Source organism: Bos javanicus, chromosome 16 (assembly GCF_032452875.1).
Source record: "Bos javanicus breed banteng chromosome 16, ARS-OSU_banteng_1.0, whole genome shotgun sequence".
Taxonomy (NCBI): domain Eukaryota; kingdom Metazoa; phylum Chordata; class Mammalia; order Artiodactyla; family Bovidae; genus Bos; species Bos javanicus.
This window is the reverse complement of record NC_083883.1, coordinates 4,884,052-4,910,526: the sequence shown is the minus strand read 5'-3', so window position 1 is coordinate 4,910,526 and position 26,475 is coordinate 4,884,052. Positions and strand designations below refer to the sequence as shown.

The 26,475-nt window shown below is 50.9% G+C and overlaps 1 protein-coding gene and 2 long non-coding RNA genes across 9 annotated transcripts in view; 2 read left to right on the top strand and 1 right to left on the bottom strand.

Annotated features, from left to right (window-relative positions):
* Positions 1-952: 952 nt before the first annotated feature.
* Positions 953-26,475, bottom strand: part of SRGAP2 (SLIT-ROBO Rho GTPase activating protein 2) — a 253,851-nt gene continuing 228,328 nt past the window's right edge. For 3 of the 7 annotated variants that reach the window (XM_061382032.1, XM_061382034.1, XM_061382033.1), the window contains exons 18-24: positions 18,355-18,579; positions 14,786-14,865; positions 12,573-12,753; positions 10,991-11,137; positions 7,237-7,275; positions 6,705-7,029; positions 953-4,376 (exon numbers count right to left, since the gene is read on the bottom strand). In XM_061382032.1, coding sequence (XP_061238016.1) covers positions 3,993-4,376; positions 6,705-7,029; positions 7,237-7,275; positions 10,991-11,137; positions 12,573-12,753; positions 14,786-14,865; positions 18,355-18,579 — 1,381 coding nt within the window. In that variant the 3' untranslated portion in view covers positions 953-3,992. Of the gene's footprint in view, positions 4,377-6,704; positions 7,030-7,236; positions 7,276-9,880; positions 11,855-12,572; positions 12,754-14,785; positions 14,866-18,354; positions 18,580-26,475 lie in introns of those variants that run through there. The other 4 variants (XM_061382035.1, XM_061382036.1, XM_061382037.1 and 1 more) reach the window with 2 other exon arrangements.
* On the top strand, positions 8,863-18,386 carry LOC133227509 (uncharacterized). Its single transcript, XR_009729854.1, has 3 exons — positions 8,863-9,182; positions 17,279-17,368; positions 18,118-18,386. It is a non-coding gene; the product is annotated as an uncharacterized LOC133227509 (long non-coding RNA).
* On the top strand, positions 18,573-25,465 carry LOC133227508 (uncharacterized). Its single transcript, XR_009729853.1, has 3 exons — positions 18,573-18,703; positions 19,171-19,270; positions 19,677-25,465. It is a non-coding gene; the product is annotated as an uncharacterized LOC133227508 (long non-coding RNA).

Below are 26,475 nucleotides of genomic sequence, written 5' to 3'. Positions count from 1 at the left end.
CTCATCCACAGCACAGGGAGGCAGAACAGCTTCAACTCTGACTTAACCAAGACTAAGAGCCCAGCAAGAGAGGGTCCAGCTGGAGCTTTACGATAAAACAAGGGAGAAGAGATGGCACGTTAGAAGGGCATGAGAAAGCTGAACAGAAAATATACCAAAAGCAGGTGGCAGTGGCAAACCTGAGAGAGGACGGAGCATGTCTGGGATAGGATACCTTGTGTGACCCTTGAACACTGGGTATGAGATCTGACCCGCCCCAGGGGCCTCTAGCATTAGAGTAAGCTCACTAAACCTAAGTGTAGGCCCGAGGGGCTGCAGGATGCATTTCAAATGATTACCTTTGAATAACGTCATCCTTGAATTTATGATCTGCTAAAGTCAGAATCTAAGGGAGAGAAAGCATTGCTTCCCACCCCACGCCAGCAGCACAAACATGTGCGTCAGCCCTTCTTGCAGACGCAGGGGGCTGCCAAGGGCAGAATGACCCAGGGCTTTGATTATGGAAGAAATAAAGCCTTCAGTCAACCTCGGTTGTGGCTGGTAAAGCTTCCAAGCAACTTTGCAGGCTCCACTCCTGCAAGTGGGGAAATCTGACTAGAGAAAGCAGTGAGAACAGTCCTCACTGAAAACAGCAGAGGTGGGTTCTGTGAAGGAAACAGTTCTCATGGCAACAGACTGCCCAATGGAGAGGCTGGAAGACTTGCTACACAGTCTCTTAGCTTCCACTCATGGGCTAGATGAAAATGCTGGGGGAAAATATCCACACTCCAGACGCACCTCTGCTGTGTCTTGCTGGGGAAGGGAGGAGACAGTTGGCTCCCGAGGTCACCCCATCTCTCCTGTTGCCAGGCAGGGCTCTATTAACCGCAGACGAATCAAAATCCCTCCCGGGCAGTGGGACTCCTGGATTGGAGATGTCAAGGAGTGGAGAAGGGATAGAAACTGCAGCATCGAAACCTAAAAATGTATTTTATTTCGAAGTTGTGCTTTGGATTTTCCCCAATCCAACATCTGTTGAGTGACAGTCTTAGGTTCACACAAAGCATCTCCAAGCATACATACAATATTCCAGTTATCAACACTATTTTAAAGAATATACCATTTTACACAAACGTGACATACAAGTCAGACGTCACAACATTGCAATTCCCTGGAAGATCTAACTTCTCTTCTGAACACGAAGTACGTATACACCAGCCCTTCCAGTGGTCTGTTCATCCTGTTGCTGGCGTCATCTCTCCTCATCTCTTTGGGGAGAAACCAGGGCGCCCTGAGGAGGTTGGCTGAGACCAGTGTTTCCAGTTTACAGGCTGCTGGCTGCAAACTCCTCTCTTTTCCAAACTGGGATGCTGGTAGCTCTACCCCACCTGTGTCCCAAAGACTGACCCATCAGAGTCCACACCAGGAAAAGGATCCAGGCCTCCAGGGGCAGAGTGGGGCTCTTTGAAGCATCATGCTGGTTTAGGAAGCTAATCTGAGGAAGACTGGTCTCCCGAGACCCTGGGTGGCCAGCTCTGCTTGGCTTTTCGGTGTAAAAATCACAGTGTGTAACCTCGATTCCAGTTGATCGCAATGAGCTCTGCTGAGAAGGACTCTCCTCCTGGGGTTCCTAGTCCTCAGGGCAGGACCATCTCATCGGTGTCAGGAGCACCAGAGAGGGGAAGACAACTCAGTGCCCAGAGAGGGGGTAGCAGATGAGCACTCACACACTGTCTAGTCCGTGATGCAGATCAGCAGATGGACCCTGACCGCAGGATGGTGAACGCACGTCAGGTACAGGGCTGAAAGAGACCTAAGGCAGGAGCAACAGAACAGGTCCAAGGTGTTGTCACTAAGGAAGTTTTGCCTTTTCTTTCTTAAGAGAAGGACGTGCCAGGAAAAAAGGAAAAGGGCAGGTGTGGGCACCAATTTTGGCCAGTCAGATCAGAAGGAATGTCGAGTGAAGGGCGGGGTTTCACTTTCAGCAAGGAGACAGATCCTTGGCTATGAAAGCCCTCTGTTGCCTCAGGGCCTGCATAAGTTCTGGTGACAGACAAGGACAGGCCACCACACACAGCAAAGAAGCTGAGGATCCAGAGGACTGTGGGTTGCCTCTCACAGGCCGACACACTCACTGAAGGAGCACTCCATCTTTCCATCCTGGCCTGCGGGATGATTTTCCTGATGCCGCAGGCTACTTTTCTAACTGGCAACTTTCCATAGAGCTCCTCTTTTCCTTCACGCTGAAGGAGGAAAATCCTACCGCTTTCCATAGAGATGACTACCAGCTTCCAAATGTTAATCTGAAAAGGATCTTTTAGGACAAAGTTAAGACAATTTAGATTTTCCTATCTGAATGGCAACCCACTATCTTTCCCAAGCTGTGAAAAACAAGGCAAAAAGCGCAGTTTTAAACACCAGAAAACAGAGAAGAGGAATGGGTTTCAGCTTTAACTCAAGTAGTCGTCTGAGACCCGTGAGCCTGGGGTGTGCCCATCCCTAGCTCTGGTCTCCCTGGGACAGCATGATGCTGGGAGAGTTGGGGGAGCTGGGACTGTGGGCACCAGATCTGGAGAGGGATTAAAGTAGACAAGATTTTTGCTTTTTGGCGGAGAACCATAAAGGCCAAAGGGAGTCCAAGAGTCAGCATCCGATTTTTGATTTTCTTAGATTCAGGCCTTGGAAAGACTTTAAAGCCCTCGGGGCCAGAGTTCTCTTAGTTGTCCTTGTCCGGATAAACAGAGATCAGTTTTAAAGGGCTCTGTCTCTCTTTAATCTAACTAGGGCTCCCCAAGCCCCACTGGTCCCTGAAGAGAGACCTCGTAGAATGACCCAACTAGGGGGTAAACTTAGAATAAATTTTCATTTGGGAATGATTTTAGGATTAGCAAAGCTGAATTTAATTTTTAATAGGATAATGAATCTTATGTCTTAAGTACCCAAAAAAGTGGGAGGAAGGACCCATGTCTTACCTTTTCCAAACCTGCCACAAGTACAATAAAACTGTCTTAAGACTCTTTACCCTAAAAGGAACCAACTATAAAACTGTCTTATACAGGAAGATGTCTTAAATGGAAAATGGTCCATCGGAGACAAAGATAGGACCCCGAGAAATGTCTATACATTCAGAAAAACTGTAGAAGTTCCATAAGATTGGGTTGTAGTTCCAGAGAATGGAGGAGAGCAAAAGCAAACACCAATGATCAATTCACACCAATAGAAAGAAGACAGAAACTGCCAAGCCCAGACAGTTTACAGGATCCAGTCCCATCCTGCTAAATTTCGTATGATGGAGAGATTGCAAAGGCTAGGTTCTCTGGCCCAAACAGAATGAGATTTGTAACGGAAACAGAGACCCCTGGTGGCTCCTGTGTGAACTGCCACAATAACTTACAAAGAGACGGTCTATCTAGAACCAGGGGAGGCTACACATGCCAGAGACTAGAAAAATCCACGTGTGTGTGTGTGTGTAAAACGGAGCATGGACTGTATATGATCCTCTATAACCAGTGTGTGTGTGTGTGTGTGTGTGTGTGTGTGTAAAACGGAGCATGGACTGTATATGATCCTACGTGTGTGTGTGTGTAAAACGGAGCATGGACTGTATATGATCCTCTATAACCAGTACCCAAAACAAGACGCCACTGAGAGCCGCTGCAGGCGGCCAGCTGTCTGGTTAGGCGTCCCGTGTGTCTGCGGGGGCTGAGCCGCTAGCCCAGGGCCCCTGACTTGCGTTACCGGACTTCACAGTGACCGACGGCGGACAGATCCATCTCCGGCTAACCTAAGGACTGCATGTACTGTAGCTGGCTGGGTTACCGAGACTGGGGGCAGCAGGGGGCCGGAGGCAGGGCGATAATGAGGGCTTCATTCTCAAGGTTTTGGGTGACGGGAAGGCAAGAACAACTTAGAACCTAAGTTTCAACTGAAGTCCCCAAGCTAGTTAAATAGGAAGGTATTTAATAACAGTCAGTCCCTCTAGTCCCCTGTCTAGGATAATTAAATTACGCCCCTCAGACAGTACAGGACTTGTCAGTGGACTGTGCGGAGGCCGAGGAGTTGACGCCGGGGCTGGTGGCGTTCGTTTTGGGGAAGACGGCGGGCTTGGGCCGCGTGGCCGGAGGCTTGACGGGCGCCGCCATCTTGACAGACTTGACGGGCCGGAAGGCGCAGGCGATGTCCCCCGCCGTGCTGGCGCTGCGCTGGAAGGCGGGCTCGGGGTCCTTGAGGAGCTGGGTGTGCAGGGGGCTGGAGGGCTCCGAAGTAGGGGCCACCACGGGGGAGGTCTTGAGGGGCTCCAAGGTGTCCAGAACCACGTCCGGGGTGTGCTTGACACTGCTCTGCCGCTCCAGCTCCCGCAGCTCATTCAGGGCAGAGTTCATGGTCGCCTCAATATCCTGCAGACGGGAAAGGAGGGCGTGAGGCTCATGGAGAGATAAGCCCCCCCCCCCCCGCCAAGGTCCTATTCCAACAACGTGGGCCGAATCGTGGAGAAACCACCTGCAAGGAGGTGTCCAGATGATTTTATCCGGCCCAAACCCTTTAATATGTGGTGTTCAGATGGGAGGGAAGGACTTTCATTCTCATGAGGTTTTCCCCCCTTGAGACAGAGTGGTTGAAATCCTTATTAAACACAGTCCTCAGGTTTTATACACATGCACTGATGTATCTCTGGATTTGTTGTTGTTGTTGTTGTTTATTTGCTAAGTCATGTCTGACTCTTTTGCAACCCCATGGACTAGTGCCCAGCAGGGCCCTCTGTCCCTGGAATTTCCCAGGCAAGAATATTGAAGTGGGCTGCCATTTCTTTCTCCAGGGGGTCTTCCTGACCCAAGGATCGAACCCACGTCTCTTTCTTGGCAGGCAGATTCTTTGCCATTGAGCCACCTGGATGAGATGACATGTAATCCAGCAGGGAGAGGAAAGGTGGATGAATTAGGAGTGGCCACGAATTTGGTCATGAGTACATGGGATTCACTATCCCTGGGGTGCATATTCTACTTGTGCTTGAAACTGTACATAATAAGGATTAAAAAAAAAAACAGTGGTAGAGATGAAGTATGATCTTTGTTATCTTGGACTTTAAAGGCCAAAGGTTATGAGGGTTAGTCCCTCCTCCTCAAGGGCTGAGGGACGGTTCAAGAGCCCTGGCCCCGAGGATTCATCAGGACATCCCCCACCCCTCCCTGCCCCACCCGACCCCATGAGAGTGTCCATCTTGATGAAGCCATTTCCTTCCACCCATCACCATGGGAGGGGACCAAGGAGTGACCAGGACGGGGAGCCAGAGCCCGCACAGGCCAATCTCCATCAGGTCACTACTCCAGATAGTAGGAAATAGCAGCCCTAGCTCAGGGGCTCAAGGCAGAACCAAAGACCCTTTGTATGCAGCCAGCTGCCTCCCAGGAAGACCTCCCAGCTTCCTCCCCTCCTCTCCACACACTCTGTCTGGCACCCCCAAACAACCACACAACTCCTCCTTTGGGATTAAAGTCATATGCAAAAATTGCAAGTTTTAAGCAAAGACCTATAGGGTGATGCATGCTTTCTGTTGACAGTGGTTCAATTTCACTCATTCCTCCAATGCTCTCAAACCTTAAGGTTTTTGTTCAGAAAGAACTCTGTCTCCCTCCTTGGTCCTGTTCTGCAGCTAGAGTTATCTATGTAGCTATTCCAGATATGTAGCTTTTCTGACATTCCTAACACCTGGCCAAAGAGGGAGCTGGGAGGATTCCTGGAGTGCAAGGCAGAGTGCAGCCAAGAGCTTAAGGGGGACACAGATACAGAAGGCTAGCCAAGCAAGACATCTCAGGCCCGTAGCTTAATACTGTGCTTGCCAGGCATACCCTCCCTAAGCAGAGCACCACAATTAAGCCAATAGAGACCACGCCCGGTCTCTATTGTCCCCTGGAAGTTGGGGTGAGGGGACTCTCAACTCGGTTGAGGCAAAAAAGGGCAGCAGTGAGCCCTTAGTTCCTACCTGGTCTAATGAAAGTTATAGAGTTGGGAGAGACGTCTGAGTGAACTGCTTGGAGTGGCCCCAAGAGACGGATTTTTAGAGGTGGGGCTGGATCTCTAATAATTTCATGGAAAACAGAGATTTGTCAGTGTGATGCATACATGGATGGAAGACCCTGTAACCAGGGGGCTCGTCTCCACTGTCTCTGGAAGCCTGGGCTGGAAACCTTTCTGGTACCCGAGTCCCCAGTGGCAGAGTAATCTGGGTCCTTCACAACCAGGAGCAGATTGTTGATTGGTCATTGGTCTATCACTAGGAACAAGAGATGAGCCTCAGGGATGATGAGGCTGGCACACTGATATGGAAAGGTGGCCAGAACCACCTCTGAGTCTCACCACTCGGGCAATTTCACTGAAATCTACCAGGGTCTCAAGACTTGAAACTTGGGCTGAATGGGCTCCATCAGAAATTCTCCATCTGTAACTACTAGCTTTAAAAGTTACAACAAGCTTGCAAATTGCTCATGTATGAGCAAGAAACATGCATTCTTTTATTCTGTCTGAGTTCTTTCTGGGGAGAGAGGGGTTGACGAATTTCTTGGAAAGTCCTATGATCAGGTCTAGGTGTCCAACAGAGCCTGAACTCAGGGTATAATGTACAAGGCACATTTCTGTCTCAAGTCTCATCATCATGAGCGTGGACGACGCTAAGCAGCCGTGGTGAGAGTAGACTCATGATACCCATTTGCCCAAGAGCCCCCAGTTACCTGTGCAATGACCTCAGGGTCCATGGGCCGGTGGTTATTGAAGCTTTTTGACCTTCCTGCTGTCACTGTCTTCCGGATCTGTGGACTGTCCAGCCTATTCTTCAGCGACGAGTGGCGGCTGATGGAGTTGAGGCTTCCATGCCCACTGATGGAACACTTATCCGGCCCTTCCTTGGGGAGGCTCTGGCTCAGGATGGGCTGGGAAGACGGGCGGCAGCTAGCCCCCACCCCCGGGGAGGCGGAATCAGTCAGGGAACTGCTCAGCCCGTGGCCATCGCTCCGAAATGTTTTCCGGATGCTCCCAGATTCTGGCCGCTTCCTTTGCCTTCAATGACAGACAGAGAGGCAGTGTCATCAGGGAGCCTTGGCTCCGAGGAAGCCAGGGTGAGCTAGACAGAGGCAGGCGTGGGACCCAGAGACTCCGGGGAGGAGAGGATACAAAGCGCGCCTCTCTCGTTTCACCTTCCCTGGCTTTCTCTGGGTCCGTCCCCCTGCCACCCCTGGCCTGGGCAGAGGAGAGACGGATACTTACTTGGTGGTCATGGGCTTTGAGTTCTTGAGATGTAAGGTGCTGTCAGAAGAAACGTCTGATTAAGTGAAAGTTTCTAATGGGAGGCAGACTTATGAAAAGCCACCCTCCGTTAACTGCTTTGAGTGGAAACCAGGCCCCAGATAGGGAAAAAAAGTCTCATCATTACCAAGGAGACAGGGAACTGATGGCAAAGGGAGAGTTGACTTTCCCAAATTTCAGCATGTTTCTTAGTCCACTGACGAGACTGTAATTATTTTGGGCTTTGGCAAGAGGTTGCTGTTGCTTACTCTGTAGATATGGAACAGTATTTTTCAAGAGGCTGCAATGCTACAGAGCTTGGGCCACATTTGTGCATTTTCTAGGGTGGAAATACAACTATATGACCCTAAGTCATCCAGCACTGGGCTGAACCCAGGCTCTGAGTCAATTTGTTTCAGCCCACTAAGGCTCTCAGATGAAATGGTTTGGCAGAATCCTACTCATACAGGTGTTGCCTGCTGCTGCTGCTGCTGCTGCTAAGTCGCTTCAGTCGTGTCTGACTCTGTGCAGCCCCATAGATGGCAGCCCACTAGGCTCCTCTGTCCCTGGGATTCTCCAGGCAAGAATAATGGAGTGGGTTGCCATTTCCTTCTCCAATGCATGAAAGTGAAAAGTGAAAGTGAAGTCGCTCAGTCGTGCCCGACTCTTAGCAACCCCATGGACTGCAGCCTACCAGGCTCCTCCATCCATGGGATTTTCCAGGCAAGAGTACTGGAGTGGGTTGCCATTGCCTTCTCCAAGGTGCTGCCTTGGAGATTACTGCCGAATAATTTCATTATCTCTTAGAATCATATTTAAAGGATCTAAAGTAAGAGGCTATGTGACTTTTGGTTTGGGATGGCCACTGGGCAGCTCTGATCTTGAATCTACTAAGGGCCACGGAGGCCGAGGTGGGAGTTGGGGATGGAAGAGGGGAAGGATCAGCATGGTAGGCCCTGAAGATAAGGAGCTAGTCCTTGGGGCAGGACCAGGATTCTAGCCAGTCCTGGTCCTATTCACCGGGGAGGTCTTCCTCATCAGAAATCCCTGGGCCTGGCTGGGATCTGGCACATTGTAGCCACTCGTGAAGCTGCTTGTCTCAGTAGCTTTAACCTTGGGGGTCAGCCACTCTTGAGTGGATAAAGGATGTCCTCAGAGTCGTATAAGGTCCAGTTGAAATGACTTTTCTTCCTCTGCAAAGTCTTCTCTGGCACCCACCCCCACCGATAGGCAGACTCGATCCCTCTCAATTCTGTTCCTTCAGGGCATCTATGGAACCACTTTTTAGTTACCTGTCTGTATGGTGTTCACCTTGCCAGACGGAGAGCTCCGAGGGCAGAAAGAAAGAAAAAGTTTGAAAGTCAAGTCGCTTAGTCGTGTCCAACTCTTTGCGACCCCATGAACTGTAGCCTACCACACTCCTCTGTCCATGGGATTTTCCAGGCAAGAGTACTGGAGTGGGTTGCCATTTCCTTCTCCAACCCAGGGATCGAACCTGGGTCTCCCGCATTGTAGGCAGACACTTTACCATCTGAGCGAGGGCAGGGAACATCTTCCTCCTCTCTGAATGACTTGGCACAGCAGCAGGTGCTCAATAAATGTGTGGAGTTGAAATGAAAGGCCATGCCCGAGTAACTCTTTGCTGATTTCCTCTTCCCACTTGAGGAGGGCTGACTCACAAGGCCAAAACTGCTGAGGAGGCAGACACATGGAGCGGCTGGTGTGGGCCAGGCCCCCGGGATGTAAAGAGAGGGAGACAGCGTTCCTGGTGTCAAGGGATCTGAGTCCAGCTTGAGTCCTGAGATTGCTTTGGGAATACAGAATAAGGGCACCTAACTCAGCCCTGAGGAATTCAGGGGTGTCAGAAAGGCTTCTCCAAAGAGCTCAATCATCAGACCGAGTCCTGAAGAGGGAGAAGAATCGACCAGGTGAGGAGACAGCAGATGGGAAGGCCCAGGGGTGAGAGAGAACCCAGGGCTCAGGAGAGAACCCAGGGCACTCGAGAGAAGGAGCTTGTGGGGAGAGCTGAGTGGGGCGGGAGGTATGGCTGAATCAGTCCGAAGGGCAAGATGCGCCGGGGAACCGCTGCTTACCCCTGACCAGCGGGTAGTCTGGGCAGACCGCGTCCTCCAAGAGCCCATCCTGTTACCCCAACCAGGGAGTTCACAGGAGCTCTACCAGATGTTCATCTGTTGACTATTCTGGCTACTACCCTCTACAATTCCTTTGTACAAATGGCAACAAATATATGACAGCTTAAAAATATGTACCTGAGTAATTAGCTAACTCTCCCTCCACCGACCTTGCCTTGGTTTCTGGGTTAATTATAGGCTTACAACCTTATGATTATAGGCTTATAATTAACACAGACTTGTAAATAAGGAAGAAAATGCGATCTGCCCACAGTTAACATTTTACTAGTTGGCCCTCCCAATGGGTATGAAGCTGGAGGGAAATGAATAAAATCCTCAGTCTTTTTTACCAGTCTAATTTAAATTAGAACTATACTGGCTAAGTGAGCTGAATCAGCTACTTTACTAAGAAGAGGGTGAAAGAGCCACGTGCCCCAAACACTCCCCCTGCTACCGTCTGGTTGGAATAAAGCCAAGAGATCTGGGCGACCTGGTGCAGTTTAAAAACAACAAGCATCTTTTATTCTCCTTCCAGTTTCAGTATCCAGAGGCTACGGTTAACAGGTTTTCAATGTGCAAATCATTTCATTCCTCCAAAGCCAGAGGGGAATAAAAGCTGTACATCATCTCCAATCCATATTCATCGGGAGCGCCCTGGGGCTTGTCATCCTGCTGGCACTGGGCCAGGTTTCAGGGTCTGGCGGAAAGAGGTCTGCAGGCTTTGGGACTTGGTGTCTGGCCCCTTGAGATGAGATTAGTTCTCCAATAACCTGAATGTCTCTAGGGGAGGCAGCAGCACACGGGCGTGGAATCCCTCTAGATGGCCAGATCGGTCGCGAGCAGAGTAAAAACCTCAGGATGTTGCTAACAGCCACAATGAGAGCCGGGGGCCAGTTACGAGCCTGCTGGACGGAAGTGGGCATCTGCACAAGGACTAGTAGGGCAGGATCATACACTGGCTAAAGCAGTGGGGAATGGCAAATTGTTTCTTCTGGTGTGAAAGGGCATGAGGAAAGGGAGCTGGGGTTAGACAACGAATGAAGACCTCAGGACGGAGCTTTCCGTGGGCGGTGGGGAGCGGTCTCCTTTCCTCCAGGGGAGTGAACACAGGATGAGGGAGAAACAGACACAGGGTAAAATAAACCATTGGGGGCAACGCGAACCTGGCTGAAGACACATGAGGCTTTGGATTTTTGAACAGACAGGGCCAAGGAAGACGTCCAAGACTATTATTTGAGTCAAAACTGAAAACGAGAAGGCACCTCTGAGAAACAGCATAAAACTAAGCTGTGTGAAGTGACTGCAGCTTTGCCCAGAGTTTTCGCAGTCAGACGGCCAGGAAGGTCTGAGCGGACAGCCGCTTCGGGGACAGCGGGGTGCACCCGACCCTCAGGGTGACGGCCGCGCGCTGGGCCTGTGGACGGGGTCTGTGGACGTCTCCTTGGCCCTGTCTGCCCTGCAGCAGCCGCGGGCACATGCAAGCGGTCAGGTGGGCAGCGGGGGCCCTACGCACAGCACAGGGATGGAGGTGGCGGTTAGGCCAGAGGGTGAGGCTGGGTGTCGCAAGTCATTCAGGGGAGCAGAAAATGAAAAGCAGAGCTTACTTGTTGATGTTTGCAAGATAAATATCGGCTACATGACCCCCACTGGGACAGCTGGCCCCCGCTCTGGCTGTCACCTTTTCTTCAGGTGGCTCAGAAATGACCTCAATCTCAGACTTGGGGCTGGACCTCTCCACGACACCGTCCTCGCTGGGGCAGGAGGGGCAGGCAGGCAGGGAGGAGGGGAAAACAACAACAACACAAAAAGCAGTGTTAAATCGGCAAGATGGCCCCCCCAACACACACGCGACCCCGCAACGGCTCTGAGGCAGCAGCGACGCCTGGCTGGGCTCGGGGAGCGGAGGCAAGGGGAGCTACGGGCCTCTGGAGGGTCACTTAAATACAAATAAATAATCCTGCCGAGTCCTGTGGGGTCCTCAGCTCCTCCGGAAAGCTTGGCTAGGGGACACCTGGATTCGTGGCATCTGCCTTCTACCCCTCGCTGCTCTCCTGGGGCCGCGGTGCCAGGGCCACCTCCTGCAGGCTGCGGTTTATGTGCTCAGGTCCTGAGCAGCGCTGGAGAGGGACAGTCAGCTCTGCCGCGGCTCTGGAGGTGCCGGCGTTGAGGCAGGACCCCGCCACACTCTGTCGTAGCGCATCCAGCCCCGCTTAGAGTGTCCAAGCCGGTCCCACTTCTTGCCACTGCTCTCCCGGGCCCTCTGGCTACTGATGACAAAGAAAGCCCCATCTCCCCCACAATTCATCTTCTCTCGGTCCTGCGGTGAAGTCATAATGCTAAATTTGGGAGGGTCCTGTCCGCGCACAGATGGCCACCAGGTGTGCGATGTTATCAACAGGGAGAGGACTTCCCCGCAGAGCGAGCCGGGGAGAGGCTTGGGAGGGCGCAGACTCATTCAGGATATCAACCTTTAAAAAATAATATTAAGGGGAGGACTAAAAACATTGACAGCATCGCATCCAAGGGGAGTCGGGGGCAGAGGCGGGGCGCTGGGCAGTGGGCAGGTCTGGGGGGCCACGGGGAAAAGCCTTCCTGACGGGGAGATACGGCTTCAGAGGGTGGGACTCCACAGACAGCCCACGCAAGGAAGTCTGTCTGCGATCGGCCCACGGCTCCCCGGCGTTCCTCCCCGTCCTCTCCCCCGTCTTTCCCCACATCAACCTCATTAAATGAGCTGGGTTATTTCCACAAAGCTGCTTACGCTACATTTCTACTAGAAAATGGGCCCAACATTTTCATTTGCAAGTGGACAAGTGCCATCAATGACCCAACAGGTTGGGGTGAACACGATTGTTTTAAAAAAAGGAAAGAGAAATCAAAACGTTTTCCCAACCTGATCGTTCCAGAAAGGAACTGTAAGTGGTCAAATAATTAGCCCTCATTATCACTCATCAGGTACATAAATGTGGATGAGCATGGGCTGGGGGAGGCGGAGATGTGACTGGCGGAGGAGTAGAGTGGAGAGATTGAAAACAATTCTCCACCGTGTCTGACTCTGGGCACTCTCGCAGACCGTGCGGGCGCCCCCTAGGGGCTGGTCTCCCTCATCCTCCTGGGCTCCAGAAGTAAGGACTCGCTCCCACAAGGCGGCCAGGGGCCCCTAAGGGTGCAGGGCGCCCAACGTACGTGTCTTGGACCACGATGTACTGATGGGGGATGAGACCGTCGATGCCGTTGTGCCGGCCTTCCCACCAGTCGTCGGAAGCCCGCTGGTAAAGCAGCAAAGATGCCCCCTTCTTGAAGGACAGCTCTCGGGCCGTGCGCCCCACGTAGTCAAACTTGGCAATGGCCTCGATGGGCTCACACTCTGAGAGGGGTGGAGAGAAGCAAACAGGCTGCTGGGACTCAGACTTGGCAACTGGGTGGAAGAGCCCAGTTAGCTGAACTCACAGTGGTGGGAAGATAAGCTAGTGTGAGAATAAGTCACGGATGATACACAATAGCCAGCAATTCCTGAGCAGATGGTGCAAACCCCTGAAGGCACTCACATGCCCTTCCTTGCTCTTGCTCCTGCTGTTCCCTCCACCTGGAATCCCTCTTTCTCTCTCACCTGCCTGAAGAAACACACTGAATCACAACTCAAACATCACTTGCTTCCTCGAGTAACTTCCTTTCTGTTTCCAGAGAGCTTTATGCCAACCCCTATCATCGAACCTGCCATACTGTAGTTGTAAGCATTATTTCCTTTTCGGCTGTAAAATAACTCCATTAATTTAGAACACTTATTATTGCATTTTAAATAATCTATTTAGGTTATCCATTCCCCCTACTAGAACATGAACTTTTAGTTTCTATAAAGAGAAAATAACTTACCCAATCAGCTTTCCAAAGAGCAAAATATGGAAATATATTTTGTGCCCAGTACGTGGAAAAACGCACATAGAAGTGATTTGAAGAATTAACAGAGGTTTACGAAGGCAATGTACTTCTACTTTTGTATAAGCTTCGGCTTCCTCGTCCATAAAACGAGGAAAAGAATAGTGCCTTTTTCATGAAGTCGGCATGAGGAGTCAATAAATAACCATTTGTAAAGGTGCTCAGAACAGTGAGGGCCCAGAGTAAGCTGCCTGCATCAGTCACTGTTATTACTGTATCATTTTCATGGTCTGCTCTGGGCTGCAGGTAGAGGTTGGACAGCAAAAAAGAGGGATCCTAGAAATCAGGAACTTAGGGTTAAAGTCAGATATTCTGAGTCATGGAAAGAAACACTGCTCTCAAACAAGACCACACCTAGACAGTCAGGGCTGCTGCGTCTGCTGGAGAATTCGGTACAGCAGGCCTGTCTAAATGTCCCAGGCTCAGTTCCGTACAGCCTTGGATTTGTCTCTGGCCTCAGTTTTCTTAACTATTAAATAGCAGCTCTATTGATTCCACTAGGGAGTAAGAGATGAGACACATAAAGCCTCTAGCAGTGCCGGGGAACACTAGGCTCTAGTCAAATACAAATTTCCCTAGTTCACTGGCGCTCCTCCCATCGTGTGGCAAATTATCATATCGATCCATTTGACCTTAGGAGCCAAATAAGCAATCCTAATTTTTTTTTTCTCCTTTAAAAACTGGCTTAGGATTACAGAATTCATGGCAAGGCAGGGAGCAGGGAACACTGAAGACTGTGCCATTTCGTTCTCATGCCCAGAAAATTCTGAGGCCCCCTGTCAGCTGCCGAGACTTCCAGAGCCCAGGCGATCCAGAAATGGAGGTGCAGAAGTGTTGGCAAGACAGGGAATGTGCTGGCCGGACAGACCCTAATAAATCATGGGCACCGCCAAGGCCCACGGACGACAGCTGTGCATTCCAGCTCTCGACGCACACCCGCCAGGCCGCGCAGCGCATGTCTGCGCTTTGGAAGGGGTCAATTTTTCCAGTCGGCAGGCGTGAGAGCATGTGGTTTCTGCATCCTGATTCCCAGCCCCCTCTGGCTTGCTTCTGCTGGGTTCTTGGCATCCAGCTTCCCTATCCCCGGGCTCACTGGTTTTCAAACGAGCGCTCCTTCACTTTGGTCTCCAGCTACCTGGCAGGAGTCTGGGCTGTGACAAGGGACTGACAGTATGCTGGCGAGACAGCCAGATGAGATAGGAGCTGGGAGGTGGGCGAGGGGCAGGGAGCTGGGGCGAGAAGGGCGGAGGGTTGAGGTCCAGCCCTGCACCTCTGCTCTAACACAGAGACTACTCAATCTGAGGGGGTGGGCTGTCCCTCCAAGAAAGGGAAGGCGTGAGCATGGGAACCAGGAGAGCTGGGGGCAGCTCCCAGGAGACTGCAGGGTGGGAGTACAGGATGTGTAACCGCTCCTTTCTGCTTCACGCCCCAGCGGCCCGGTGACCCCACTCGGGGCCTCGTACCGTCATCGCTGGTGTGGTGCTCTGTGGTCACATCCTGGGTTGAGTCTTCAGCCGAGGTAGTCTCTCCGTGAGGGCTGTCACTGCAACAGAAGCAAGAGGAACCAAAATTCTTATCTTCTCTTTCACACAGCTTCCTTGGGCATGGAATCTTACGCTCTGATCACACACTACAGGCAGATGCTTATAATGAAACACAAGGCTCTGGGAAGTCTCTAGGTTAGCTCCTGCTAGCTTACTACTGGAGACTACATGGAACTTACAAACATCTTGACACAAAGGGAACCTCATTTCAACTTAGAAATCTTTTCAAAAATACAGAATGACTCAGCTCCTCAAGGCTCATTTCTTTAGGTGAATTAGTTCCTGGAGGGAGCAAGGTAGAAGGGAAATACTGGGCTTTAGCATCGGATACAACTGCATCTGAAAACCAGCTCTGACACTCAGTAGCTGTGTGATGCTGGGCAATTACTTAATTTCTTAGAGCCTCAGCTACTTAATCTATAAATTGGGGATAATGGTCTATATACTTCTATGTTTCTCACAGAGGTGTGCAAGGATTTAGTGAAATAAGAAGGGGTAATTAATAGGCAGTGCTTCCTTTCCTTCTTTCTTATTTTGCTTGATGTCTCTGGCTGCTCTGTGGTTTGGTACTGGTGAGAAAGCAGGAGGTGAGTCATAGGAGTGAGTGCGAAACAAAAGCAGGGGAAGAAAGCTGGCTGTGGGCTGGACTCTGCAAAGGGCACGGCATGTGAGCTGGGTCAAGCTCTTGACAAAATTAGTGGAGCCTAAGGTCATGCGGGGCGGAGAATCGAGAATGAACAGGGAAGTTACTAGGAAAGTTCTTTCTATCCCTGATCTGGACTGCAGAGCACGTGGGGGAGCGGCACAAGGACGCTCTTGCTTCCCGAGAAGCAGAGAAAAGCCTGTTCATTTCCAAGGCTTCTTCCTCTGGCAGCAAAAAGTGAGTCTTCCCAGGCAGTTCCATGGAGATACCACCATCCTTCAACCCCACATCCTGGCTTCAGTGTTCACCTTTGAGCCTCCGTGAGCCTGTGTGTGGGCTAAGTTACAGCCCTCCCTCCTCATGAGATGGGACCCTACCCTGCGTGAAGTGAGCCGGTTTATGGAGGCTCTCCAGACCCCAGAGAGCACTGTGGGAGGACCGAGAACTCTCTGGGCTTCCGAACAGCAGCTGGGACATCCCTGGCTCTCCAGAAGAGACAGCACTGTGGGAAAACTTTCTCCTTATCAGAAAATGTGGGTACACTTTCTCACTGTTTGCTAGGCCTAAAGACCCTCTGAAGGAGTTGGGTGACATTTTGGAAACCCTCAGGATTCTTGGGGTGCTCAGGGCCAACAAAGGCTCACCTTCCCCCAGGCCTCTAAGTTCACTTGTGCGGCCACCCACTAAGGCACCAGCTCGATCTTGAGGGAGTCCTGGATGGTGTGTGGGCAACAGACTGCCTCACCCACTCTCAGAGTTTCTGATTCACTTGTCTGGGCGCAACTGGAGCCCTTTTGTTTCTGACCAGCCCACAAGAGGCAGGTGCTGTTGGTCTGTGGACCCCACTTGGAAAACCACTGCCCTGAGGTAAAGGCAAGCTGAGGCTTTATACGGTCCCTTCTAGCCCTAAATGCTATGCTTCTCCTGCCCCACGCACACCCCAGCCTTGCCAGCAGCTGCAGTCTCAACAGCAGCCCAGCATGCCACACTGCAGTTCCGGAAAGCCAGGCCCCTGTTTCAGGGGGCCCCCCTGAAAGCCTGGCCCCCCCTTCCCTGGCTGCTCTGTCTCCCAGCCCAGCTCCAGGGTCTTGGTCCATCTCAGCTCACTTTATGGGCACGTCTCGCTCTTCAGATGCAGAGGCTGGAGCCTTCTGAGTGGCCGGGAAGCCAGCGGTCAGACAGCGGCTCCTTCCCAGCATCATCCACTCTTGAACCTGGGATGCTTCTGGCCTGCCACTCAGTCTGTGGGTGTAACAGCCCCTGACGAATGCTGCGGTTTCCCCAGCGGCTGCCCACAAATGCCGGCCGCACAGCCGAGAGGGCCTGGGAGAAGTCCTTGGGCAGACCCGGGAGGCAGGTGCCCTCCCATCTATGCCCGCTGTGCCACCCCTGCCGGGCTGGGCAGGGACTGGGGAGTGACGGAGGGCGGAAGGCTCTGTGCCCTGGAAGCGGTCCAGAGCCTGCTGCTGTGTGATACGCGAGCAGGGAGGTGAGGCAGGAACTGGGAGCACCACTCCACAGCGTTTCAACACTCAGGTGAGGGAGACCAACTCTCCAAGTCACATACACAAAGACAGCTGCCCAGAGCCCACCAGCCAGAAGGCTGAGACCTGAACCGCCTCCCTGGTCCCCGCCAAGCCATCTGCAAGTGACCAGAAGCTCCCTCTCCGAGCTGGCGAGCCCAGGTTTCTCCAGTTCAGCCCCAGAGGCCAGGATCTGCAGGACAGTCAAGACCCGAGCCCGCGACAGTGGCATTTTTATGTTCACAGACGTACGGCTAGCACTCTCCTCACTCCTTGGGCTGGAGGCTCCTTCTGTGAGCGTCAGGGAGAAGCATGGACTGACTGGCGTCTAATGAAGTAAGCCGCCTCCTCTGTCCCCCCCGACCTCAGTCCACAGCAATGGGGCTGGTTGAATTGGTTCCAGATGTTGAATTCAGATGGAATCCGACTGGGGCTGGCCTATGCTTTCAGCCCAGACTGAAACACTGTTTAGGGGAAGAAGCGAGGGGGAGGAGGAGGAGGTGGTGAGGGATACTGGGTAATTGTCTTCGTGTTTAGTCTGAAAATGACCCTGTAAGTGGCACACGGTGGGCACTGGGGGGCAGTGGGTGGCACTCTGTATTGAGTCAAGCAGTCAGGGCTAGGACCCTCCCCCTGCTGGGGTGGCCTCTAGATTGCAGTGACTTAATCTATAAGATGGAAATGGTGATTTGTTTTTTGTCTAATGGAAGGGTCTAGTAAAGATACACCCGAAAGATTCCTTTTATATCTCGGTTTCCAGGCAAACTCACAACAAATCTGCTTTAAGGGGAAAGCGGGCCTAACCTGCCGCAAAAGGACCTTACCCCTTTTCTCATCACAAATGTCTGACATCATTATTAAACTACCACTGTATGAACTCACAGTCAGCAAAGTACGTCTCCTATCTGAACTCTCCCCAATCAGAGAGGAATTCCCTGGACGCAGGACTGTTCCTCCCACAACCGCCAGCCTAGAGCAGGACCTTGAGACTGCTGCTTGATGAGCGGCAGTTCTGTGTACAACCGCATCAAATTTCCTTTCCTGGAGATTGTTAATGCTCCTGCTATTGTTATTGCATCTTTCAGAATGGTCCCTCGCCACGCAGAACACGTGAAGAAGGGAGGCAGTCTAAAGTGGTACTTGCTCCGCGGTTTGGGTCAAGTGGGCTTGGCCGACAGCACCCCGGGGCCCGGCGGCCTGCCACGCCGCAGAGGGGGAGGCGGGGAGGAGCAGGGTGTGTCTGTCGGCCTCGCTGGGCCATCTGGTCCCCAGGCCAGTGGGTGTGGGTGACACCACCCCTCTTCCAGCCCCGAGCCCCCTACCAGTAGTCCTCCGTGCTCCCTCCTCTGCTGTAGACGGGGCCCTCCAGCTCCCGGGGGTTGGGGAAGACGTTCTCGTGCTGGATGATGATGGTTTTGATCAGCTCGTTCACGTGGGCTTGGCAGGACACCTGGTCGTGGCCCTCAGGCACCGACATCAGCGAGGGCCCGAAGCAGATGGCGAGGTTGTAGGGGTCCATCATATTCTCCTCGCTGAACTGAGATAAACTGCAGGAGAAGGAGAAGGGCGAAAGCTGAAGCGCACTCGCATGAATGCCCAGGAAACGCAACCCCAGGAGGCGCTGCCAGGAGCAAGAACAGACGTGCCACACACAGCCACCTGCTTTTCTGGGTATCAGAGCCGTTCTAGAAAGTTAGTGGGGCGGGAAGGGAATGGCTACCAGGACAGGCACTCAGGAGACAAGGAAAGCCCCTCTCTGCAGGTCTCACCCTTCCTGTTTCTCTAGCTCCTGGTTCAAATCCTACTTGTCCCCCAGTTCCTACTCCCACCCAGGACTTTACCCAGCAAGTCCACCCTGCCTCGAGGACACACTGCTCTGCGGAGTTGAATGCGCTCCCACAGACCAGCTCACTAAGCTGGCCAGAGCAGATGCAGCCCTTGGGCTGCCCTGGTAAAGACATGGTCAGGCGCTGTGCATCATGCGCCTTCTTAAATAGCAAAACAATCAAATTATTAGGGATATTCCATTCTAAGCTCTAGATTTATTTTAATAAATAGCCAACCAATTAGCCCCTGTATTCCATCAAGCCCATGAATTTCTTTCTGGAACAGCTAACGCAATTGTTTTTCATTTTCAGAATATCTTCCTCTACTGGACATTCAGGATTTATTCAGGAAAAGGTCCGCATGCGGCTTAGCTTCTGTGCAGGCTTCCCCTGGATGCATTATCATTATCAGGTACCGTCTTCTAGGAACTCCCTCTTTTCAACCAGCAGCTGCTCCAGCCACACCTCCAACCCTGGCCGGGGACCCAAGCCCTTCAGTGATGAGTCCCCACTGGTCTCTGTGTGTCCAGACATTGAAGGCTGGGCTACTTTGGATGTACCCTGAATCCCAACAGTCTGCAAACATGTGAGTTCTGCTCAGGGGCTCTGCCTTCCTCATGGGCATCAGCACCAGCTTCTGGTTGATCTTGAGATGATACCAAAGTCGTGGTGTTGAACCAGAGGCCTGGCACTCAGCTGTCTTCATCTGAGTAACTGTTCTTCAGAATTGGGCAGTTTATTTCTGATGTATCCAGCATTCAGACTCAAACTACCAAGCTGGTCTCTCTCTAACTCGATGCTTCTCTCCTTCACTGAAGATTCAGACATGGCCCCACCCCCTCGGAGTATCACTGCAGGACCTGGAGGTGGGAGAATGCAGCGGGGACAGCGACCAACAACGGCTGTGGCAGAGGACCACCGCTCTCGAGGACCCGGTCAAAGACAGGGAGGCCTGGGATCTCGGCGGCTGGACTGTGTCACAGAAAGTTTTAAAAATTTAATTTTGTAACCCTTCCCTGGCTCCTAAGTTAAAACAGAGCAGAGATTCAGAAAATGCTGGCAGAAGGTTCCAAGTCCACTTCTTGGACAAATAAAACTTGAGAGAGACAGGAGACATAATTAGCATGGGAACCTCCGCAGGGACAACAGAGGCTTGAGGTGCCATGAGACTAGAACGGTGGCTCATCCCAGGCTGACTGGCTCCTGCCTCACAGAGGGACAAGGAGGAGGAAGGCCCTGCTTCTTTAGTGTGATCTGACAATGTTTTGAAAGAAAAAACAGTAGTTTCTGGGAAGCCTGGTGGCTAAAGTGAAATAAACGCTAGGCCTGAGCTTCCTAGTTTAAGCTCTGTGAGTGATGAGAAGTCTTTTCCTGTCTTCTAAGAAAATGGTGGTTCAGCTCCTAGGTGGCTATGATGACCAGGGCTGGAGTTCAGTTCAGTTCAGTTCAGTTCAGTCGCTCAGTCGTGTCCAACTCTCTGTGACCCCATGGACTGCAGCACGCCAGGCTTCCCTGTCCATCACCAACTCCCAGAGCTTGCTCAAAATCACGTCCATTAAGTTGGTGATGCCATCCAATCATCTCATCCTCTGTCATCCCCTTCTCCTGCCTTCAATCTTCCCCAGCATCAGGATCTTTTCCAATGAGTCAGTTCCTCACATCAGGTGGCCAAAGTATTGGAGTTTCAGGTTCAACATCAGCCCTTCCAATGAATATTCAGGCCTGATTTCTTTTAGGATTGGTTGGTTGGATCTCCTTGTGGTCCAAGGGACTCTAAGGGTTGCAGAGGACATGTCTTTGTGGACTGGGGTCTACTTCTTATGGATCCAGGTCCATTTCTTACTCCCATTAAAATACAGACCAAGATCCTTCTTTCTTTTCCAATCTACAATTGGAACACCTAAGTTTTGGGGGTAAAGTCATAGTTCTTAACTACTTGAGGAACAGCGGCTTCTTGAAGAATTTGACAAAAACTAAGGATTCTTACCCAGAGAAATTCACACACAAGCACATAACAAACGCACACAATTTTGGATATAAAACAACAGTGCTAGTAATCCTTGAAGACTATGAAGGTTGTACCTAGTATAAGACTTAAAACACTGGATTTTTATTTTTAAAAGAAATATCTAAAATGGATAATGATGGTGACAGCTCCTTCTTTCTTAATTTTTTTTTTTTTTTTTGGTATCAGGAAGATCCCCTGGAGAAGGAAACAGCAACCCACTCCAGTATTCTTGCCTGGAGAATCCCATGGACAGAGGAGCCTGACGGGCTAAAGTCCATGGGGTCGCAAGAGTTGGACACAACTTAGCAACTAAACCACCACCATTGACTTCTATACATGCCATCTCCTCTAAGAGCTGTACTTATTTTCTTTAGTTTCTATCTATAACAGGAGTGAACTCTCCTAATTGATTTAAGCTCATCTTCTTTTGAGCACCTTCAAAAGGTCCACTGTAGTGATTAGGAACAGAAGCTTTTTGGGGGCAATGAGAAAATCAGGATTGGTGTGGGAAGCTTGTTTTTTTATCATGCACTTCTCTGGACTTTTTACTTTTAAATGATGCAAATTTGTCTCTCTGATTACATTTATAAAGAAACACAAAACATCCCAGAACTTTAGAATCAAGCACATCTGGTTTTGAGTACTAGCTCCGTTGCTTACCATAGTTTTTTCCTAGTTCCCTAATCTTTTCATCATAAACTGGGGCAATTACGTGTTTCCATGATGGGCTGTTGTGAAGATTAAATGAAGTAATATGTGTAAAGCACTTAGCACTGTGCCTGGCACACAGGAGGTGTTTAAGAAATATTTTCTGTAATTTTCAAGTCCAGTTTGCTTGTTGACATAGGATCTGCAATTCCAGTCAGGTAAGGGAGAGCAAGGCTGCTAAAGTTTGGCAGTAATTGGTTTACAGGAGTCCACTGTCTTCTCCACCTGACAGGCATTATCTAACAAGCTAAGGGCTCTGCATCCTCAAACCGAAACCTTAAATCCTCAGGGAGAGCAAGAAGCTTTGAACAGACTGTTTTAAACATATGATATTTCACTTAAAAACCTTCAACTTCACAGGCCCTAGGGGTTTGATTTGGCAACAACCAACAGACTCTGGGTAAGATATTATACATCGGGATGGATTTCAGGTTTTGAAAGGGATGAAGAGAAACTGTATTCACCACAGCCCCAGGCAAAATGTGGGGCTAAGAATCCATAAACCCGTGATTTAACAGACTTCCCCAACAGGCTCCTTAAGCCATGAGAAGGGGAAGGCAACGCAGCTGACTCTTTCCGATGGCCCTTCAAAGGCAATCCCTCGCTGCCCCCTCCTGTAAGGCCACCTGTCCCAGTTTCCATGCTCCCTTGTCTGGTGACTGGCCTGCTTTCTCCCTATGCAGTGAATCCCATCCTCTTTCCCCTCCTTAAGAATATCACTCCAGCAATTCCCTTGCTCTCTCCTCCACCATCATTTCTTCCCTATGGGGCCATCCCCACTAGCATACAAACATGCATCTTAAAACAAAACTCTCTCTTAACCCCTTATGCACACCGAATTACTTCTCTTTCCTCTATCATACAGTTATTTGACAGTTGTCTGTTTCTCTTGCCCCTGCTGTTATGGACTGAGTCCCCTCTTGCCCATCCATCTGTTGAAGCCCTAAGCCCCAGTATGACTGCATTTAGGGATGGGGCCTTGAAGGAGACACTATGGGTTAAATGAAGCCATAAGGGTGGGCCCAAACCCTACAGGACTGGTGTCCTCATGAGAAGAGGAAAAGAGACCTGAGTTCTCTCTCCCAGTGGGCTCAGAAGAAAGGCCATGTGAGGACACCGTGCCATGGCCGTGCACACGCCAAGGAGTGTGGCCTCCCCAGAAGCCAGCCTTGCTGGCGCCTTGACCTTGGACTGCCGGGCTCCAGACTGTGAGGAAACCAACTTCCGTTGTTTGAGCCTCTCAGTCTGTGGTACGCTGTCGTGGCGGTCCCAGCAGACTCACTCACCTACTCTCCCCCTCCCCCTTTATTGTGGTCAAAGACACACAACACAAGTGTTACTACTTTAACCTACTCAAAATTACGTAGCATTTAGCTGAACCCCACCCCACTGCAGGATCCACCACGTTTCACCCACGGTTAGCATCCCTTCTCGCTTGAATTGACGCCATCAGAATTCTCCCCTCTCCAAGACAACACACGTCAAGGTCACCAGCAGCACCCACGCTGCTCAGTCAGTTCTCGGGCCTTTCCTCAGCTGGACTGTCGTCGCTTTATCTTACCCTTCTTGAGACATGTTATGCGTCTTCTGGGACCCCATTCTCTCTTGGTCCTCCTCCTACAGCGCTGCCCACTGTCGCCTGCTCAGTGAGGTGGCCCTGACCACTGCATACTACAGAGCACACCCTCACACTTTCCAGTTCACTAACTTGCTTAGATTTTCTCCACAGCCCGTATCCCCTGACATATGACATGTGTTATTAGTTTTTCCTGTCTTCCTCCAGTTCTATGTGCTACATAGGCTCCATGAGGGCAGAAACTTTGATGGTTTGATGCAATCTTAGATAGCCAGCAACCGAAACAGGGCTTGGTACACAGTAAATGATTAATAAATACATATTAAATAAATGAGGAAACACATGAGTATCTGTGAGCCTCCAAGACAGTCCAGTCACAATTCTACTTGTCTGTTTGCATATAGAGGTTAAAACACTTCCTGTGAAAGTCAGGAGAGCAGCACAGACAGAATCTTCCCAAACCAGGAGGCCCTAGAGATGCTGAAGTTTAGAGGAAGACTCAGCTTTTCTGGAGACCAGCTGAGGTGCCTTAACAATGAGAGAAGCACAGTCAATTCCTTTTTCCAGATTATGGAGCAATATTTGAGGATGTAGAACAATGCTTCTCAGACTTTCACGTGCCTATGACTCACCAGGGTATTCTGTCAAAATACAGATTCTGATTCAGAGGCCATGGGGCTGAAGTGGAGGAGGGGCTGAGATTCTGCATTTCTCACAACCTCCCCCTCATAGCTCGGCTGGTAAAGAATGCGCCCGTGATGCAGGAGACCCCAGTTCAATTCCTGGGTCGGGAAGATCCCCTGGAGAAGGGATAGGCTACCCACGCCAGTATTCTTGGGCTTCCCTAGTGGCTCAGCTGGTAAAGCATCAGTCTGCAATGTGGGGAGACGTGGGGTTTGATCCCTGGGTTGGGAAGATCCTCTGGAGAAGGCCTGGAGAATTCCATGGACTGTATAGTCCTTGGGGTCACAAAGAGTCAGACATGACTGAGTGACTTAAAAAAAATAAAATCTCCCGAGTGATGCTGCTGCTGCTGGTCTGTGGACCTCACTTGATTAGCAAGAGACTAAAAGAAAGAAGAAATCTGAAGAAATCAAGTTTCAAAAGGAAAGCAGCAGAGTCAGCAGCTGAGAGGGGGAGTTACCTGCATTTTGTTTTAGGGTAAAATCCCACCGGGTGGTACAGCTGCTGAGGCTGGAACCTCTAGAATGAACCCCACGGTCCCTGCTGCTGGCACTCACAGCCTTGTGTGGTTCTCTCCCTGTGTGTGTGGGCTGGATTTAGTGACTCACTTCTAGTGAATGGAGCTGGCAGAAGGGATGGGCTGTCATTTCTGAGATTAGGTTACAAAGACTGGCTGCTGTCTTGGATGATTTCTCCCTTGCTTGGAGCGAAGCCAGCTGCCAGGTCATGCACAGCTCTGGAGGTGAGGCCATGTGACGAAGAACTGATGGAGGCCTCCGGCCAACAGCCAGCTGGAAAAGGAGGCCCTCAGTCCAACAACCTGCAAGGAACCGAGTCCTGCCAACACCGTGCAAGAGAACTTGGAAGTGGGTCCTTTCCCAGTCGAGCCTTCAGAAGAAACTGCAGCCCTGCCCCCTATACACTCACTGCAACCTCATGAAGCCTGCAGCCGGAGGCCCCAGCTAAGCTGCACCGAGACTCCCGACCCACAGAACCTGGGACCAAACAATAAAGGCCTCTTGTTTGAAGCTGTTAAATTTTAGGGCAATTTGTTACACAAATTGAGAGTCAATGCAGATGCTAAGAAAGTACAATGTTAGTCATTAGCAAGGCCTACTGGACAGGCGTGTACTCAAGGTTCATGCAGTGGACTGGACACTAGCAACAGAGAAATATGTGGAACCTGGTCAAGTCCACAGAGCATTGGTGTACTGTGCAAGGAGTTTCATACCTATCTGTCTGTCTATCTACCTATCTGTCTCAGTTCTGAGAGTTCCTTCGGCTGGAGGATTGTACAACCCCAAAAAAGACCATAGCCAGAAATAGAGTACACACATCCTCAGGACACATAACAGCAAAGGAGAGAGGTCCTAAAGTCAGGGCCCAGGCAGAGTCTCCATGGGGAACTACCTGCCAACTTTGGCCATTGTCACCTGTGACCTTCTCATGCAGGCAGAAATTGTCTTTTCTATCAACTGTGTCCATTTATCAGTTTCGGAAATATTGTGGTATTATTGTTGCATCTTTTCAATGAAATACTTTGATGAGAATTTTTTTTAACCATAAAGAGAAGTTAAACACAACAAAAGTCATCAATTGAACTGGTACAATTTTCCACGTTTCCTTCAGCAGTGGCCATCTTCTGCTCTTACGATGCTTACTCTACTGTCTCCCACGCCCCTCCCCTTAGCAGGAAGAAAATGTGGGGAAGAGAGTGGGTGCATTGTGCTTACACACAGAGTCACCCCAAACCCTGCCCTCGCCCCCGCCATCCTGCTTCTTGCTCTGGGGAGCAGACTAGGCTCTCTGAGGGGAGGTATCAGTCCACAAGGGGAGACGAGGGTGGCCTAGTGGCCCCGAGGAGACTGACGGGCTCGAGAGTCATTACCAGGGTTTCTGTCTGCCTGAAATAGGCAGCCTGTGAAACCCTGCGTGAGTCATGAGGGGTTCTCAACTAAAGGCAGTGGTGGCGCCGAGTCAGGGCTCGGCCAGTGAATGGTGCAGACACAGGCTTCGGGCCGCAACAGGGTGGAGGCTGGGCGGCGGCCCCTGACCCCGGTGCCTCTGCGGGCAGGCTGAGGCTCCTGAGATGGCCTGTGAACGTGTACTCCACTGAAGCAGAGACTAACCCACTAGGAAGATTCTTCATTTTCACAAAGAAATAACAGCTAAAACAGCCTTAGTCTAAGTTTTATACCCCCCACACCTTTTAAAAAAAAAAATAGATTTAAAGACCTATAGAAATGTTTCCCCACTATATGAAAAGGCATAAAGCCAGAGAGATGATAATTTCAACTGAATTCAGCCTCTGCACTGGAGGGCATCGGGGAAAAATGGGACTGGTGACCTGGGGTCCCTGGACTACATCCGGGCAGCAGCCCTTACTCCACAGGACACTGCAGCCACATGGCTGTCAGATCCAGTACTGCCAGATCTAATGATTTTCTCAAGAGAAGCCAGAAACCCAGATTTTTTTAAAGTGTAAAATCTCCCAATATTTGAATGCTCCAATGCTTTCAAGACACAGTGGATTTAAAAAGAACACACCTATGGGCCTTATCTGGCCCTCAAGTTGCTCACTTATACGTTCCGGCCTAGCTGCTGGAGGTACTGTGGTGAAAGCAATGGGTAAAGACAGAGG